Here is a 17,520-nt window from a genome sequence, read left to right on the forward strand (position 1 = left end):
CATGCACCAATGCATACTATATGGTTGTAGCCTATTTGAAAAAATTTCACCTCAACAAGTATGACTAGGCAAACCTTCTCCTATCAAGGAAATTTATGAAAGTAAGACACAAAGAAGACCTATTGGTTAGCTATACAGTGTCCTAAATTGACACACCACGTGCAAGGTGCACAGTATTGTCAATCTCATTGTCTTTGAAGGCGGAAGCAATGAGACTTCAAAACTAAAATGAAGCGAGAGAATGGTAAAAGTTTTGCATCTCAATAAGAAAAATCCATTTCCCATAGTTAATTAAGCTTGTTGTTTATCATTTATGTCTGTCATAAAAAAGCTTACTATAAAAGAAAGATTTTAGGAGGTAGCGTGAGACCTTGGTTTTAGAAGGAACATCAATGGCTGGGAGTGTGGGTTGGGAGTTGGGACAGTGCATTCACAGTGAGATCTTTTTACCAGTCTCTTTTAGAAGTATCATTCTGGGGAATGCGGGTTCCTACTAAGAATCTTTCTTCATTTGGTCAGTGGTTTTGGGAAGAATTTTGACAGTAGACCAGCTACCTCGGAGCGTTATTTGTGTGGTGATTTATTGCTACATCTGCAAAATGGATGGAGAATTAGCAGGTAATAATCTTATCCATTGCAAGGTGGTGAGTGAAGTGTGGATATGCATTTTTTCCTTGTTTTCCTTTGTTTGTTAGGGCATTGTTTCATGGGAGGTAGTTTATGGGCAGTGTTTATACAGCGGCAAAAAGATTTATGTGGAATGTATCCCCTATTGCAGTCTGTTGGAGTATCTAGGGAGAAAGGAACCAGTGTATTATTTAAGGATGTGAATAGTTAAAGGAAGAGTTACTCTTATTGATTTTGGGTTTTCTATTTTTGGTGTAAAACCTTGAAGGAATTTCCATATGTATTCTCCGAAGATTTTTTAGGAAGATGGGATTGGAATTGTAACTCTCAAGTAGTGGATGGTGGTTGGGCTGTTCTGATTTCCTATTTTTGGTTGGTTATCATGACCAATCACTTTGAGATCTGTGTTTGGTTCATTTTTAATAAAAGCTCTTATAAAAAATGGTTTTTAAAACTTAAATTAGCTTTTAGTATGGATGATACATACCCCTATGTACTTGGCATAGTACGTTTTTGGAACGAGAAATCTCAGACAAGACAGAAGTGACTTTGAACCCTGATCACAAGTGTCAAGGATTCATATTAGGAGGTGGAATTTTTTTTCCACCGGCTGCCAACCTGGTATAATCCATCATCTGCCTTTGGACCAGAAATGTAATGTAAAAGAAACACTACACAGACAGATGAGGACAAGTTGGATAGCCTAAAACCACTATTGAAAACTCAGTCCTATAATGATGAATATTACATATGTTAAATGAAAAACACGGGGAGGGGAGGGGGATGTGCAAAAAAACTAATGAAAGAGTATAAATCTCTTGCACATTTGTACGTGTTAAGTTGTATGACCCCACTAGGATGAGGATGTGAAATGACCTGAATATTCAGTACCAATCTCCAAGAAATTCATCGTCAAAATATCTAAACTTTGATGAAAAAGTATTGTGGATAAACATATTTCACCATTAGATTCAAGGGTGTTGAAGAACACAAATTAGATTGTGAGCACATGTAAATCCAAATTAAAATATATACATATATATGTATAGGAAAACCTCGAAACGTAGTTTACACTAAACTTTTGAAGAATCAAGCCAAAACCATTAGATAGATCTCGAAAAATTATTAAGCATAGGTTATGAGATCATAAAATCGAATATAGGGAAATTAAATCGGATTGGGTCGGACCGGGTCAAATCAAGTTGACTTGGTTAAAGTGATGACTCACCTAGTTATGATGAGTTTCAACACCACAACCCATAAAGTCAACACCTCAATCCATGAGGTTGACAACTCACCACCCCACGTCATTTCCACTTTAAAAGTCTTTAAATTATAATAATAATAATATAATAATGTCTAAATTTCTATAAAACTCATTCTTTCATTTTTATTTTTTTTTTCTCTCTTCTTTTATTCTCTAGTAACTAATCTCAATCCCTTCTCCTTTACAACTTCTTCTTCTTTTAGAATCTCTTCCTTTCTTTACCATCTCTTCTACAATCCATCCTCAACTTGCTGCCCAACAACATCAACATTCGCAGCAACAAAATCAGCCATCTTCTCAATACATTATGATTAAGAAACCAACTGAACCACAATTAAAATCAGCTCTTTTCCTTCATCTTATTCCATAATCTTCCTCTTCAACCTCCATCCATAGCTTTGAGAGGATGAAACCAGAAAATCACAACTTAGAAAGACAAATCAAGAAGAAAAAGGGTAGGAAGCTAAATTAAAATGGAAGATTGGTTGAGGGAATTCTCAATTTGTTGGTGTTCAGATTGCCACTGGAGACTCTAGGTGAGTTGGAAAAGAGTGATATACTTAAGAAAAGCCTATAATCGTGCAAAATGGGATTTGTTGATGTCTAGACTCTAGGTCATGTGGGATTTAGTTGTAAATCGATTAAATCGAATGTGAAGCGTGTTTTATCTTTGTACCTCTATTTTGATTCATGGAAGCCAAACTAATTTTTCTAAAAGTTTAGAAGGATTGAGGCAAAGAGATATATTATCCACATTGATTCAATTGATAAACAAGCAATAGCTAGAAAGAAAATAAAGCAATAAGCTAGAAAGTAATTAAGAGAGAAAAGAAAATTGAATTGATTATGTTTTAAATTTCTTTTTTGAAGCTCCGTATATAGATAACTCCATCATAACAACTTAGAAACCTTCTAAAATACGAAAAATTACTTTCCTAATCTATCTATAACCCAATAACAACTTTCTAAACCTATTATAACTCATTTTGGACACTTCTAAGCACTTCTAATTATAGCTTAAATAAAATAGATTTAGACAAAAAATAGAAACTCGAAAAAACATTAGAAATTAACAACGAATGGTACTACAGTAACTATGAAATAGAAATCCTACTAGAATTAGAAAATAGAAATCCTACTAGAACTAGAAAATAAAAATAAATCCTACTAGAATTAAGAAACTACTTAAAACTCTCTAACTAAAATTGCAAATGTCCTACACCAAAAGGGAAATCGAAAGAAGAAAGTTGATAGGTTTTGAGATGAATGAGTGGAGTCCAATGGTGCATCACCTTCAATTTGCAAACAAAGTGTTGGGGCCTGTGGATGCTTTGCTCACGCAACTTAAGTTCCTTAGAGGTTTTTTACTCTAGTTCAAGGTAGTGTGAACTTTAGAAACTAATCTCACAAAAAGTAAAATGTTTGGGGTGGGTATCATCAAACATACAATTGAGCCAACATCTTTTTTGGGTTGTGAGGTGGGTCTTTCCCTACAACATACCTAGATCTCTCTCTTTGTGCTGGTTATAAAGTCAAATAATCATGGTATCATGTTATTAGGAGGGTGGAAGTAAAAATACTTCTCGTAGGGGGAAAGTTAATTTTATTGAAAAGTATTTTGACAAGCATTCTAGTGTATTTTGTCCATTTTCTCAATTTATAAGAGTGGAAAAGTAGCTGGATAAGTTTTGCAATAACGTTGTGAGGAATAATAGGGAGGGGTCACATAAATTGCACCTCATGGATTGAAGTATATCGCACTCCTATAAGGGGAGGGGGTGGACAGTCACATCATTAGCATTGCTGGGGAAATGGTTGCAGAGATTTGAGATTGAACGAGATAGTCTGTGGAGTTGCGTCATCAAGTCTAGCAATAAGGGATTAATGTGGGAGAGTGTTGCAATCAATTCCTCTTATAGGTGTAGCATTTGGATGGGGATTCAAGATGTCTTGGCTAAGTTTAGAAAATGGTAGCTTACAAAGTGGAAAGGAGATAGTATCTGCTAAAAACCCAAATTTGTGATCTATATGTTACTTCACTCGAGATGAACTTAACAACTAAAAATCTTTGTAGGGGGAGCCTTCATGGGACTTAGGTCTTTATAGGAATGTTACTGACTGGGAGGTAAATGCGATTGCTAGCCTCATTAAGGCTATCTCTAACACTCCAATTTCTCCATCAATTGAGCATGCTCAGGTGAGGACTTAGACTCACGATGGAGTTTTCTATATTAAATCTTTCTATCAGTCTTTAAATACTTCTAGTTCTTCGTCCTTCCCTGCTTCCTTTGTTTTGGGGGTCTAAGGAGGCGTGCTTCATCTAAACGACAGGTTTAGGCAATTTTAACCATGGACCATCTTATTTCTAAACGGTTTCTCTTAGTGAGTTTCTGCTTCTTGTGTAAAGCAAGTCAAGATCAGTGGATCATATCCTCAAGCGTAGTAGTAGTGTTGGGGCTATCTTGTCCAAATTTTTCCATCTTATGGGGATTTAGTGGGTGATCCCAAAATTGGTCTTGCTTTCCAAAGTATGTCGTTTCTTTCAGATCACATAAGATGTTTCTTTGGGGGCTTTATTTTTTTCGCCATCTGCTAGGCATTTGGAAGGAGAGAAATATGAGGGTCATCAATGCCAAGGAGCTTGAGACACCATAGTATTATGGGCCTATTGTCTTATTGGTGCAAGCTGTTTCAAGATTTTTTTTTTTTTTTTTTTTTTTTTTTGGGGGGGGGATTCATTTAAATAACTTTTATTTAGGTGGGTACATGTGATCCATAAAGATTTGTAGGGGTGGTTTGGTGTTTTGGTTTTGCTTCCTGGTGTCGTGTAAGTCATTTTAGGATGGTCTTCTCGACCTCCTTCTGTTTTGCTCTTTCTTCTCGTTTTTTTTTTTTTTAATAAAAGTTTTATACTTAGTACAAAAATCGGATTAGTAATTGATTTAGATGCAGATATAATTCTCCATAGCTAAGATTTAGATAGAAAATGTTGTTAGATAAAATTATTCAAGAAATAATCTCAAAGAACGGCGGTAGAGTCTAAGTTAAGTGTTTCATGAACATGGACCACAATCCAAAATCATTGGAGGAGAAAATAGGGATAACATGAAAACAAACAACACAGGAAAAGTATCCTAAATATTAAAAAATAATAATAAATAAAACTAAGTAAACCACAGTTTTAGTGCATTAAAATGTTAAATATATTACTTCTTTGCCGTCAGGATTCCTCATAACAACACCATCAACAACTGGAGATTTCCTTGCCTCAGCATGTGCATAGTCGGGGCCAACCGTATACACCTGTGGAAGCATGAAGCATAGTTAAAGGTTAAAGCTTTTGCATTCTTGTTGAAATAAAAACATAAAATGAGGGAACAAAAACAACCACAAAATTTCATGAAAGGGGGAACTAGAGAAAAAGAGTAGATAGAACAATATATGCAAGAAACTTGGCCAATTAACAAACAAAGCGTGAAAGTGCCTCTGAAGGGGTGTATAAAGAACATAAGCAGAGATAAACATGATGCCCTTTCACACTCAGATAAAATCTTAAACATGAAGACTTTCTTCTCTTTGTTGGTAAAAAGGTTTTTCATTAAAGAAAATGGGTGAACAATGAGATAGAAACATATAAGCCATTCTCTAGTGAAAGCTTGGATAGCCAGAGAAGCTTAACACATGTAGATCGAAATAGTAAAAGAAAACAAATGATAACAAATCCTTCGACAGGAGTACGGGGCATAGCTAGATAGATTAGACAACCTTAACATCTGTTCCTCCTGTTGGCATGAACTCCTCGTATATATAAGATCCTTCACGTCTCACCCTTCTGACCTCTGGATGAAATTCACTTGATCGATTGCCAACCTGCAATAACATAATCCCACATCTCTCATCCCAAATACAAAAAAAAAAAATCACTTGCATAATCATATTAAAAACAGAGAACAACATTCTAGCAACATTTGCAGTGTAAGTATAACATATTTTTCTTAAGTTATAAAAGTTGCCACCACCAAAATATTTTCAGTAGGGAAAGGTGCGAACATAAAGAAATTGGTAAAAGCTCATAAATAAGAAAAGCACTTTGTATGAAAGCTGAATACTGAAAGGTCAAACACCAAAATATCATTCAATAAATTAATAACTGAAAAATTAGCATAAGAGCTTAAGATCATGGACTATAAATGTAAATATGAAATATGGTGTATGAACTTTAATTAATAGTTAAAGAAACATATGCAAGGATGAATAGAAGAAAACTGCATAGCCATGGTCCTAGGAAGGATTTAACATATACACATCCTCAAAAGCAAGAACATTTCCCTGTTTTAAAGAGTGATTTTTAGGATAAATAAAAGTCAATAGACTTGGTTGTTGACAACCCTAACTTATCATTGTTCCAGTGGTTATCTATTCGAACTTGCATAGGAACTCAAACAAGCTCCTATGCAAGTTCGAGTGAGGTCCTTCAGCAATTTGGCCGCATTGGCCCCTTCAGCAATTTGGCCTCATTGGCCCCTTGGTATTTTTGTATAGTGGATTTTTTAGCCCTTGCTTTTTTATTTCTTATATTTTTTTTGTTCACACGCAAGAGAGATAGTAGTCCTTAATTAGTAGGTGATGTTGCATTTTGAACCCAAGTCGCGGTATCAACACTCACATAATTTAATCAACTTAGCAAGCTGGCACCTTCTATTTCTAATATACTGATATTTTCTAAAAACAACAAAAAGTTTCTTACAATATTAAATTACAGGTAAGTTGAAGATCCATCTCGTCTTTCATGCAAATTGCCACTACTCGACTCATGTGGATAAGGTGACCTTGCGTGAGGAATACAAAAACCAGCACCTACGATGATTTTATTCCCTCCTTCAAAAAAGGAATGGAATATAAAGTATCGGAATATAATTCGAATGGTAATTTACTAAACCGGAATATTTGATGAAAAAGGGACTGCCAAACAAAAAGGCAAGTAGGAAAGATGGGAACTAGCTAACACTTTGTGAAGATTTGAAGTATAAAGAAACAACTTCCATTAAAAAGGCATGATGAGGACATTGATGGATATAGGTAGGCAAAGATAGTCATAAATTTCTTCAAAACCCAAGTATACAAAATAAGAAACAAGACAATGTTCAATTTTCAGAAAGCAGTGAAGTCTTTAGAATGATCTGAGGTTGTAAAGCAGTGCATACAGATAGGGCATAGATATTTTATATATAACACTCCATGCACATACATATAACAAAGTAGGCAAATCAAGGTCTTACAAGGTCCAAAATATATTTTAGAGAAATTTACTTAGAATTTAGAAACCTAAAGAATAATAGGTGCCCTTTGTAATGACTAGAAGAGGCCAAATAAGAACCACATGTCCAAGAAACCAATGTTTCTTACTAAAGGAAGGGAACTCATATGAGAACCATCCTTGGAAAGTGTGTAATGCATCTGCATGGACACTTATTGGAAGGAGAGAGACCTCCCTTAATCACAAGATGCTTATGAAGACTATTGCACCAACAGAGGTCTTAAGATATTAACATGTAATGATCTTCTTTGACATAATGAATTACGAGTAATATTTAATTAAAAGTGTGAAAAGAATTTGAAATGAGTAAATGTAGGAATTAAGGTATAATATGAATAAGTGTTTACAGATTTTTAATTAAATGATGCACTGTTTGCATCAAATTTGAGTTTATTTTTATCTTCCCATCCGTAAGGTACCAGTATGCCACATAGAAAGGACCAAGGAGGAACAAACGATTATGGTATTCTCGAGTCAAAAGAGTAGGTTTTTTTTCCTTCATATACTTAATTTTCATTATTGCGAACATTTAAATGAGTAAATCCAGCCAGTTTTGGCTCTTGGAGTCTTAGATTCCTGTGACTATTGTTTTCTTACTTGAAATGCTTGTATATTTTACTATAAATAATGGTTCAAATTGTAGTATGAAGACTTGTTACTGTAGTTTTATGACTTCATAAATTCAAATGCATATTTCCATCATTTTAATAAATTCTATTATATTTCCATATTGATCAAACTACTTCCATTTATATAATTACCCATAGTAACAAAATTCAGATTTGGTTATTATTTGGTGAGGGGTCAATTTGGTTAATTTGGATAAATTCGAAGAAAAAAATCGAGAAAATTTCTGACACTATGAACATAATATTTTTTCAATTTATTTTGAAATAGATGCATTTTTCATATACACTATAAATGAAATCTAGACTAAAAAATATATAATAATAATAAAAATAAATTTTCTATTGATGAGCTTAAGTTATTGATGGACTTAGAACCATAGCTCAGTTGGATTGACACATTGCAAAACAACTTTGAGATGGTGGGTTCAAGTTCAACTTACCCATCAATTTGTTTATTATTATTAATTTTAAGGCTTAGAAGTTTAAGTACAACCAACAGAATGGTTTATCTCAATGATTTGAACTTTGAACCATCCATGATTTACATTTAAATATTTTAGGGGGTGAAGAGGAATTAAGAAAGAAAGGTAAGAGGGCATTAAGAAAAAAAATCATATGGGGTGGGAGGGCAAAGAAAGATTTTTATAGGGTTGAGGGGGAATTGGGAAAGAAAGGTGATTTCAAAGATTTTTAGTGCTGTTGAGATACCGTCCCAAAAATAAAAAAATCAGGCTCGATTTTACAAAGAAGTCCCTGCTTAAGGGTTAATAATAAAATTTACTTTAATTTCTGACATGGGGAGTTGCATAACACTAGGAAACCGAACCGAATTTTCAAACTAGATGGTGAATCACCAATTAAATCGGCAATTCAGAGCTTTATAAGATTAATCACACAGATTAATCGGTTAACCCCTAGGACTGCGAATTTTGTGACTATGGACCTACCAATAAACACTGAAATCAAATTTTAAAAACCATGGAGATCATCAGGACACGAGGTCTCAATAAGAGCCCACTCACTAACTGTTGACAGAAGAGAAGAATGTCTAGACCAGAGAATAGAGAGAGGCAATCAGGTAAAATTCAATATCAATCCAAGTTTATGTTCTTTCATGGACTTTGGGCAGTCTCGAAGGGTCTTTTTTTTTAAAAGTGGATCATAAAAGGAAAAAATGAGATGATAATGTTTCATATACCTTGTCATAAATATTTACCTACTAAGATGAGAAAGATGACGCCCAATTAAGTGATCCCTTTGACTGCCATCAAAGAAAATGGCAGAGCTGAGAATACTGCTTTTGCAAAAGCCCATTAAAAATTGTTCTGAAACTCTGACAATACTTGGACATGGGCCTGTAAACATATTAAACTAATAAGAAACCTACCTTTATATGATGTCCCCTAATGACCTACACCATTGCATGGGCGTGATGGATGACAAATTGCTTAATTGTACCATAATTCTCAATGTCCCCTTCTCTAATAAATTTTACAGAGGAACAGGGATAATGTTGTGAACCCCAAATGGTTGGGACAAGGAATTGTAATTTTTTTAATTTTTGATAGGTAAGGTATTTTAATTGATGATAGACAAACATAGGCAACCATATACAGATATTTTCAAAAGACATAGCTCTTGGCCCAGATAGAAATGAACAGTTAAGGTACATAGATATTGTTCACCCATTTTAATTGAACTTGAAAATGAATATCTAGCGAAATGGACCCTATAGGAGAGTTTTGAAGACCAAGTATTCAGAATCAACGACATTTTTCAGGTAAAAGCATAAACCAAGTCCTTGGAATACAGCAAGCAATTTTCAAGATAATGGCCAATCTGAAGTGCCAACTTAGCTAAGTTGGTAAGATGTGTGGTGAGTTGTTACCACAACCTAGGTTCAAATCCTCTTGAAAACTTCGCCTTGCTAACTACTAACCCTTTACCTATAAAAATAAAAAGACAACGACTAATCTACCTCACCTTCACAGTTCAGTCTTACATTTTACACATTGGTCACTACAAAGTCAACAATATGTTTAAGTTCTCGTAGAAGGTTCAAGAGCCCCATGTAGAGCAATTATCAACAAGTATTATTCATTAAAGCCATGAAAAACTGACTTTATCAACTAATAAACTTTAAACTTGAACAATTCAGTCTCAAATGGATGTTCTGAATGCTGTCGCATTAAAAGTAAGGCCGAGATACGTGTGATCTTTCTAATTCTAAATGAAACCACCAAACATATATTGAGAAAATTCTCACCTTCCGAAATAATTCCTTCATACCACTGCCTGCAGAACTAGGATAATATATCATTATTCTGTGATCGTCCCCTACACAACAGCACAAGTGTGAACCATTATTGCACGTGCATATCAAAAGATAAACTTTAATGAATGAATGTCCATGTCAATATTAGTTTGAACTTTGAGTCATCATTTGGGGATTGAAACACTGAAAAGAGGCAAGTCGATAGCTCACGGTGTAAACTATTCAGTTAACAATCTCAAAAGAGACCTATCTATATAGCAACTACAAGTTAGTAAGTAAATCAGTGACAACAATTTTGCAACAATGCAAGCTTTTAGATTTCCTTTACCCATTAATCTAACGAGCTCAATTTTATTTTATTTTTTTGATAAGTAATCTAACAAGCTCAAATAAATATGAGAATGACAACCAAAACATCTATCATTAAAATTTCTCATAACCATTGGTTATACTCAAATGAGTTACACAACAAAGTTGATAACCACATCCCACACCAGTAGAATTGTACTTTAAGCTATACTACAAACCTTCTCTTTAACAATTCATTTAAGAATTAATAGGTAAAACTGAGTTCATGCCATGCGAATCAAGAGGTAATGATAAAATCAGAATCTCCAACCTATAGATATTAGGTATTCTGGAGCCAAAAAGAAAAAGGCAAGAATTTTCCTGTGAGGGCAAATATCAAGAACTGGTTTCCTTGAGTGATGAAGGAAATAATCGAAGGAGAATCTATTGATAGAAATAGAGGTGGAACTCACCATGAATGGGTTTCTCCACAAATGGCTTCCAAAAGCGTTTCCCATGAACCTCAACAAAGTCTTCTTGCTCAACGAAATAATCCAGCTCTTGATATGGGACATCCCTATTTACAAGAGCATATCTTGGAACAGGAATTTCATACATTTCAAGAAGCTTGATCCAAAAGGACACACATTAGTTTCCAACATTTCAAAAAGGCCCTCATTAGCAACCAAGAAATTTCATACAAACTAGGATACCATATATAAGATTCTCAAACCCGAATAACAAGATAAAAATTAGAATGCATACCTCATAAACCTTCCTTCTATCATGGAGAAGGTGCTGCTTTTCCAATTCATTCACCAGGAAAGGCCTAACAAACATAATAAAACAGAAGTGACATTATACATATTTCATCTTTTTTTAGCCAAATCCACTGTAGTAAAGTATTAGAATTTGTACCTACAACATCTCTATTTGAAAGAAACAACAAAAGAGGTAAATGAAAAAGGTCTCACAACTAAGAGCCAAATCGTTAGACATATCACACCTCCATATTGTTAACCAACCAATTACTCCAAAAAACCGATCTGATGGAGAAGGGAGAACTATGAATATAAGAGGGTCACGGGGCTTAACTAGGGTATGACACACCCGAGGGTGGAGGAAAATATACACTCAACACTCCCCCTCACCCTTAAGCGTGGAAAGATTCAAATCCGTGATCCATACGAACCTAGTGCTCTAATACCATGTTAACCAACCAATTACTCCAAAAGACCGATCAGATGGAAAAGGGGAGAACTATGAATATAAAAGGGTCACAAGGCTTAACTAGGGTATGACACACCCGAGAGTGGAGGAAAATATTACCAGTTAATAATATTTGAGATCCTAAAGAAGATGGGTCCTCAATACGAGATCATAAGAAAAGGTTCTATTTCTCAAATTGTGGCAAACCTCCTTGAGAACTCATCACTTATCTTATACATGTGATTCTTTTTATGGAATCCATTTTGGTAGAAGATTTCTCCATTTTTCTTGTTGAAGAAGTATGTCAATAATTACCTTAAAGTGAAATCTAAAGTTAATATAAGTTTATCTTACGGAAGTAGCTCAAATTAATCAACTGCGACAATGATTAACACACTAAAGTAAGTGAATTATGAACCGATAATGGAATGTACTAAATATATATCATCAATAACTCACCATTTGAAACCCTAAAACAAGCTAATTCTGAAGTCGACGAAAATTTTTGCAAGCATATCAAACAGAAACTCATGCCACAGAACAAAGAAAAAATAAATGAACAAAGGCCTGTTATGCTTAATGATTCCTGGTTGCAAGTAATCGTCCGTAAACACGATCAAGACCAAACACTGGCATAAGTTGGTTCACTGCTTCTCATCTCAACTTGATTAAATTTATTACCAAAAAAATAATATTATAGGTTATTAGCAAATATAATTAGTATAATATAAAACAAGAAGTAAAACTCACTTTCGTAAAGCAGAATATGCCTCGGCCTTTTTGAGAGGATAACCAGAGGAATGAAAGCCAATTAAGCAATCGCATATTGGCCATCTGAAATGAGCAATAGAGTTGATTATCTGGACATTAACTAGAAGCTTATGAGGTAAACAACTTGCAACTACAACACACCAAGGGATTCCTTGAAATTATGGATGAAACACTCATATTGACGAAATGAATTTAGATAATTACATATGAGGAGGATAATGGAAACATTTGCAAAGTTGGCATATGTTTGGCTTCTATTTCTGCACTTATATTTTTAGTAAATGCAAGATATATGTAATGTATACTTTTGAATGGAAATAGTATTCATTTATCATCATTAGTAGCGCCTTACCCAAAGTATACGGAGTCTCCAAAGCATAGAAATGATAATTAATAATCGGTAAGAGATTATGAATAAACAGAAATTGTAAGTTTTGGTTTAAGGTGTCAGAATTTCGGGGTTTTTTCTTTTGGGATTTCATTTTTAGGTGGGATTCTGTAAGCAATGATGAGACGTATTAGACAGTCAGTTGTGCTTGCTTTCTTCTATTTATTTTTATTTTTGGCTGTTCTAGGATGGTCTTCTCAGTCTCCCCAGGTTGGTGTTCTTGCTTTCCTCTTGGTTTTAATGGATTTTCACACACAAAATTTAACAATAACAACAAGAAAATGGTAGCTACTTGGAACATCAGTCTTCAGTAATTAGTTATCATAACTTGAAACCAAATTAGAAGGAGAAAAGAATGGAGCATGTTCAACAAAAATCCAAAAGAGTGTTGTCCAAAAGGGTCATTAGTTGATGACAAGGGAAATCCAACAAAGTAATGAGGGATCAAGCTCTGCTGCTTCAGAAAAGAACTGAGGCAGAAAATAAAATATGAAAGTCGGGGTACGCTACCAGACCCTATTTTTGACACACAAAGAACTAAGGCATGTGTCCAAATACGAAACATAACATAATTGTAATATTGAAAGTGTAAGTTAATCGCTTGCCACTATTAGACAGAAGTAGCTTTGTTGCTACAGCATATAAAATGGAACACAAGAAGTTTAGTTTCAGAGAAACAGCAAGAAAACCTTTGCAGGTCAACAGCCTTTGATTGTCATGGTCAAATCTAATCTTTTCTATCTGGAAATGAGAGACGCCTCATGAAATTAAAATTCTCATAAACATAAGTATCATAAGGAAATATGAAATCACTAGTATTGATTATAGAAAAAGAATTTCGTGCGGTAGAAACTATATCTGAATAGAAAGACACTCTAAAACGTATTGTCCTCAAAGAAATCAAGAAAGAATAAAAATGTCCTTCCCCCTTTCTTTTCTCCATTTATATAATTTTATACTTATAAAAAAAAATGTCCTTCAAGTCCAAAATCCTAATTCCTCCATCAGCATTAAATTGGATTTTCACAAACATTCTAGCATAATGAAGCAGTAGCAATTAACTTGACTGGTGCCGATTTTACATACCAAACAGATACATGCTTCAGTTAATCATACAAGACATACCTCTCAATTGGATCCTCATGAATAACCTTGTCCCCAAAATATACGATCTGCAACATATACAAAAGTAACTCACAAATTGGAGGAAGAGAACAATACCAACACTAATAGAGAACTTAGGGATGATAGAGATAAGTATATGCATTATATCAATGTGCATGAAATGCACTACATCATTGTTATGGTACACCTCATCACATATCCTGATGGTTTAGATTTGCATCAATTGGGACCTATCAGGTAAGATTAGAGAGGAATAATTGATTGTCTTTCCATATTGGTAGATCTTTTGAATCTATAAAAACTCAATATGTAATGTAATCATCATCCAAAAATTTCAATAAAGTTCATTTTCTTCATGGTACTAGAGCTTAAACTCTACTAAGAGCACAAACTTGTAATCACTCTTTGGAAACGGTGCAACTGCTACAACTCCCTGGTCATTATACATCTGCTTCACGATCTCTACTTTTTGTTTAACCAAGAATGTATAGTTTTTTTTGTTACAACCACACGACCTACTTAGTATGCTTTGGAAGAGATTTTGACAGACCTGATCTTGTGGATCATTAGCATTGGCAAACGCAAAAACAGCTGGGATGCAAAAGTGATGAACTTCCCAGACAAGCGATGACCACCATCACACACTAATGGACATCGTCGGCTATCCATCAATAACTACGTTCACAAGATCAAGGGCTAGTATTCTATGTAATCAATTGTGCATTCCATATTCAAAGGACCAAGCAATTGTGGGAGGGTGAAAGAGATAAGCTAGGCATGATAGAGATATATTATATGTAAAATAATGTGCATGAGATGTGTTGGATATTTTAATAAAATAAAATTTTATCTCTTTCATATTTTATATTTTTTAATTTCTACTTCTACAATAAAAAAGTTCATTATTTCAGAAGCGTCACTTTTGGGTTTCATTAAATACAATCAACTATGAAAGTTATGAAATATCTTTCACCCTGCGAGTTAGAATCCCTTCTATTTTGAATATGTCTGAATGGACTAATTCTAAGAGTATAGTGTCCCTTTGTAAACCTTTGTGGGACGATCGTGTTATTTTGACTTGATCACATGACTCGCATTTTTCAAATATATCACTGCTTAATGATGGAATTAGTCCTAGGGTACTCATATTTTTAACATATTTCTTGTTAATATAACCAAGTCTAGCATGCCACACATTCACAGAAGACGCGTTATAAGCAGAAGAAAATGCTTTACTAGGATTAGCTACATTTAATTTAAACATCCATCACAAGCATAACCCTTCCCCACACAGGCCCCATTCTTTTTTTGATCGGTAAGCCACATGCCCCATTCTTTGTGATTACATGTTGATTTGCCCCTATGGTTTGTATAAAATCAGCCTTCTTCAAAAGAAAACCTGAAACTAAGTTCTTTTTCGTTGCTGGGTCTTACCCAAAGGTAAACTTCAACTCAACATCCCCAATGCCAATAACCTTCGAAGTATGGGAATCTCCCAAGTGTACTTTCTTGTCATCGGCTGGGGAATAAGTCTTGAACCAGTTTATATCAAGGCACACATATTGAGAAGCACTAGCATCTACCCACTACCCTTCGGATTCATTGAGCATATGTACCTCAATTATCATAGCCCCGAGTGGTTCTTCAACCATGTTCATCTGCTTAACAGATTTATGACTTCGACAATTTCTTGCCAAATGTCCAAGCTTGTCACAGGCATAGCAAATTATCTCATTGTAGTCTTTGGCCTGTCTTGAAGGGTTCTTATTTTTATAGTAAGTCTGGTCAGACTTCTGGTTTTGAACCTTCTCATTTTTCATAGTTTTTTGGTTCGGTTTTAGATAAACCTTCAGCTTAATTTGCTTCTCAAACACTAGATTAATCTTAACAGAGGATCCATGTTCTTCTTCTGATCTTGACAACGGGCTTCTTCTTCAATTCGGAGACGAACCATTAAATTCTTCATAGAAAACCCTTTCGATTTATGACAAAGAGTATTCATGAAATCTTTCCAAGAAGGTGGTAACTTATCAATGAGAACAGCTACTTGAAATTATTCATCAATTACCATTCCTTTTGATAAGATCTCATGTGTAATCTTTTGTAGATCATAGGATTGGGAAACTACAGATTTTTCATCCACCATCTGAAATTTTAGATAGTTGTTTACTGCATGCTTTTTTTATCAAGCTTCTTCAGTGTTGTAATTCTTTTGTAAGGCATCCCAAATCTCCTTAGTTGTTTTATATGCAGTATAATAATCATAAAGATAATCTGTTAACCCGTTCAGGAGATAGTTCTTACACCAGAAATCAGCCTCTCTCCATCATCAAGAGACTGATGTCCTAGATGGCTCATATTCATCCTCCTTAACAGGTACATCCTCCAAAACATAAGCCACTCTCATTGTGGTTAAATAAAAAATAAAAAAACATTTTCTGCCTCCAACTCTTATAGTGTACCCCTTTAAAGCGAAAAGGCGTGTTATTATCAGAAGAGGCAAAGTTGTTTTGGCCCATTGAATCCATATGTGCAATATAAATAGAAATCACCTTAAAATTGATGTTGTGTTATTGAAATATCAGCGGTAATGAAGCTAATAACAGTGTAAATTACCTAATTCACTGCCTTAGAAATCAAAATATTGTTAGATTAGCACATTGTTATTAGGATTCTTAGTATGTAGGTCCTTTTTAGTCTTTTCCTTATTTCAATCTTTGTAATGCTTTAAAGCCTAATTAGGGCTAATAATTATAATTAATTCTTCTCAACCTTTCAATTTGGTATCAGAGCCAAACTCTCTACCTCCATCGACATTCACTGCTACAACCTCCGTCGACTGATTCTTCCTTGAATCATCACCCAACTTCTCTTGTGTTTTCAATCCATATCACCCCTACGGGGGTCCTCTGTCACTACAGACCCTAATCGCATCATGCGATAGGGATTTAATCACTATCCAAAACCTGCGATCAGGCTGTTCTCACAGCTTTGATGCTGTTTGGTGCCTGCGACATCCAAGATAGCAGTTTTTAGTCTTGTGCGATCATCATAGGTCACTGTATGAGACCTACGATCACAGCAGGTAACCTGTTTGAGTAATTTTAACCATCGCAAGTGGCTGCTCAGTCTTGTGCGACTATCGTGAGTGAGTTCTGAGCCCTGCGATCCCAGCAGTAGGCTGTTTTGAAGCCCACGATCACAGCAGATCTATGTTATGACCTCTGCGACACCTTCAAACACCTCCACAGGGCCTTACGACCACAGCAGATTGCTGTTTTGAGATCTGCAACACTCTACGATCATCATAGAAGGCTCACGACCACAGCAGATTGCTGTTTTGAGGTCTGCGATGCCTGTGGTCACTGCAGAAATGCAGTCTTGAAGCCTGCGATCCCTTTTTGAGTTTGGTTGGAGACTTACGGTCACTGCAGAGGTGCAGTCGAAGGTCTACAACCACTTCAGATCTTGTTTTTTGGAGTTTTTCGACCACTGCAGAGGTGCAGTGTGGCTGTGATAAGAGAATATCCTTGTTTGGAGGTTGTGATCCGAGTAGCTTTGGTATTTGCAGGGTACAGCAGCCGCATATTTTTTTGTTTTATTTTTATTTTTGACCTCCCTTCA

At 35.0% G+C, this 17,520-nt stretch overlaps 1 protein-coding gene across 3 annotated transcripts in view; it reads right to left on the bottom strand.

The window, feature by feature from the left end:
* LOC147405688 (inositol hexakisphosphate and diphosphoinositol-pentakisphosphate kinase VIP2-like) overlaps positions 1–17,520 on the bottom strand; it is a 40,890-nt gene that overhangs the window by 14,808 nt on the left and 8,562 nt on the right. Inside the window, exons 4-10 of one of the 3 annotated variants that reach the window (XM_086433490.1) lie at positions 13,897–13,943; positions 12,363–12,446; positions 11,169–11,232; positions 10,877–11,030; positions 10,107–10,177; positions 5,660–5,764; positions 5,105–5,197 (exon numbers count right to left, since the gene is read on the bottom strand). In XM_086433490.1, coding sequence (XP_086289616.1) covers positions 5,105–5,197; positions 5,660–5,764; positions 10,107–10,177; positions 10,877–11,030; positions 11,169–11,232; positions 12,363–12,446; positions 13,897–13,943 — 618 coding nt within the window. Of the gene's footprint in view, positions 1–5,104; positions 5,198–5,659; positions 5,765–9,056; positions 9,196–10,106; positions 10,178–10,876; positions 11,031–11,168; positions 11,233–12,362; positions 12,447–13,896; positions 13,944–17,520 lie in introns of those variants that run through there. The other 2 variants (XM_086433491.1, XM_086433492.1) reach the window with 2 other exon arrangements.

Source organism: Akebia trifoliata, chromosome 3, assembly GCF_017979445.1.
Source record: "Akebia trifoliata isolate Shusen 1 chromosome 3, ASM1797944v1, whole genome shotgun sequence".
NCBI classification, from domain to species: Eukaryota; Viridiplantae; Streptophyta; class Magnoliopsida; order Ranunculales; family Lardizabalaceae; genus Akebia; species Akebia trifoliata.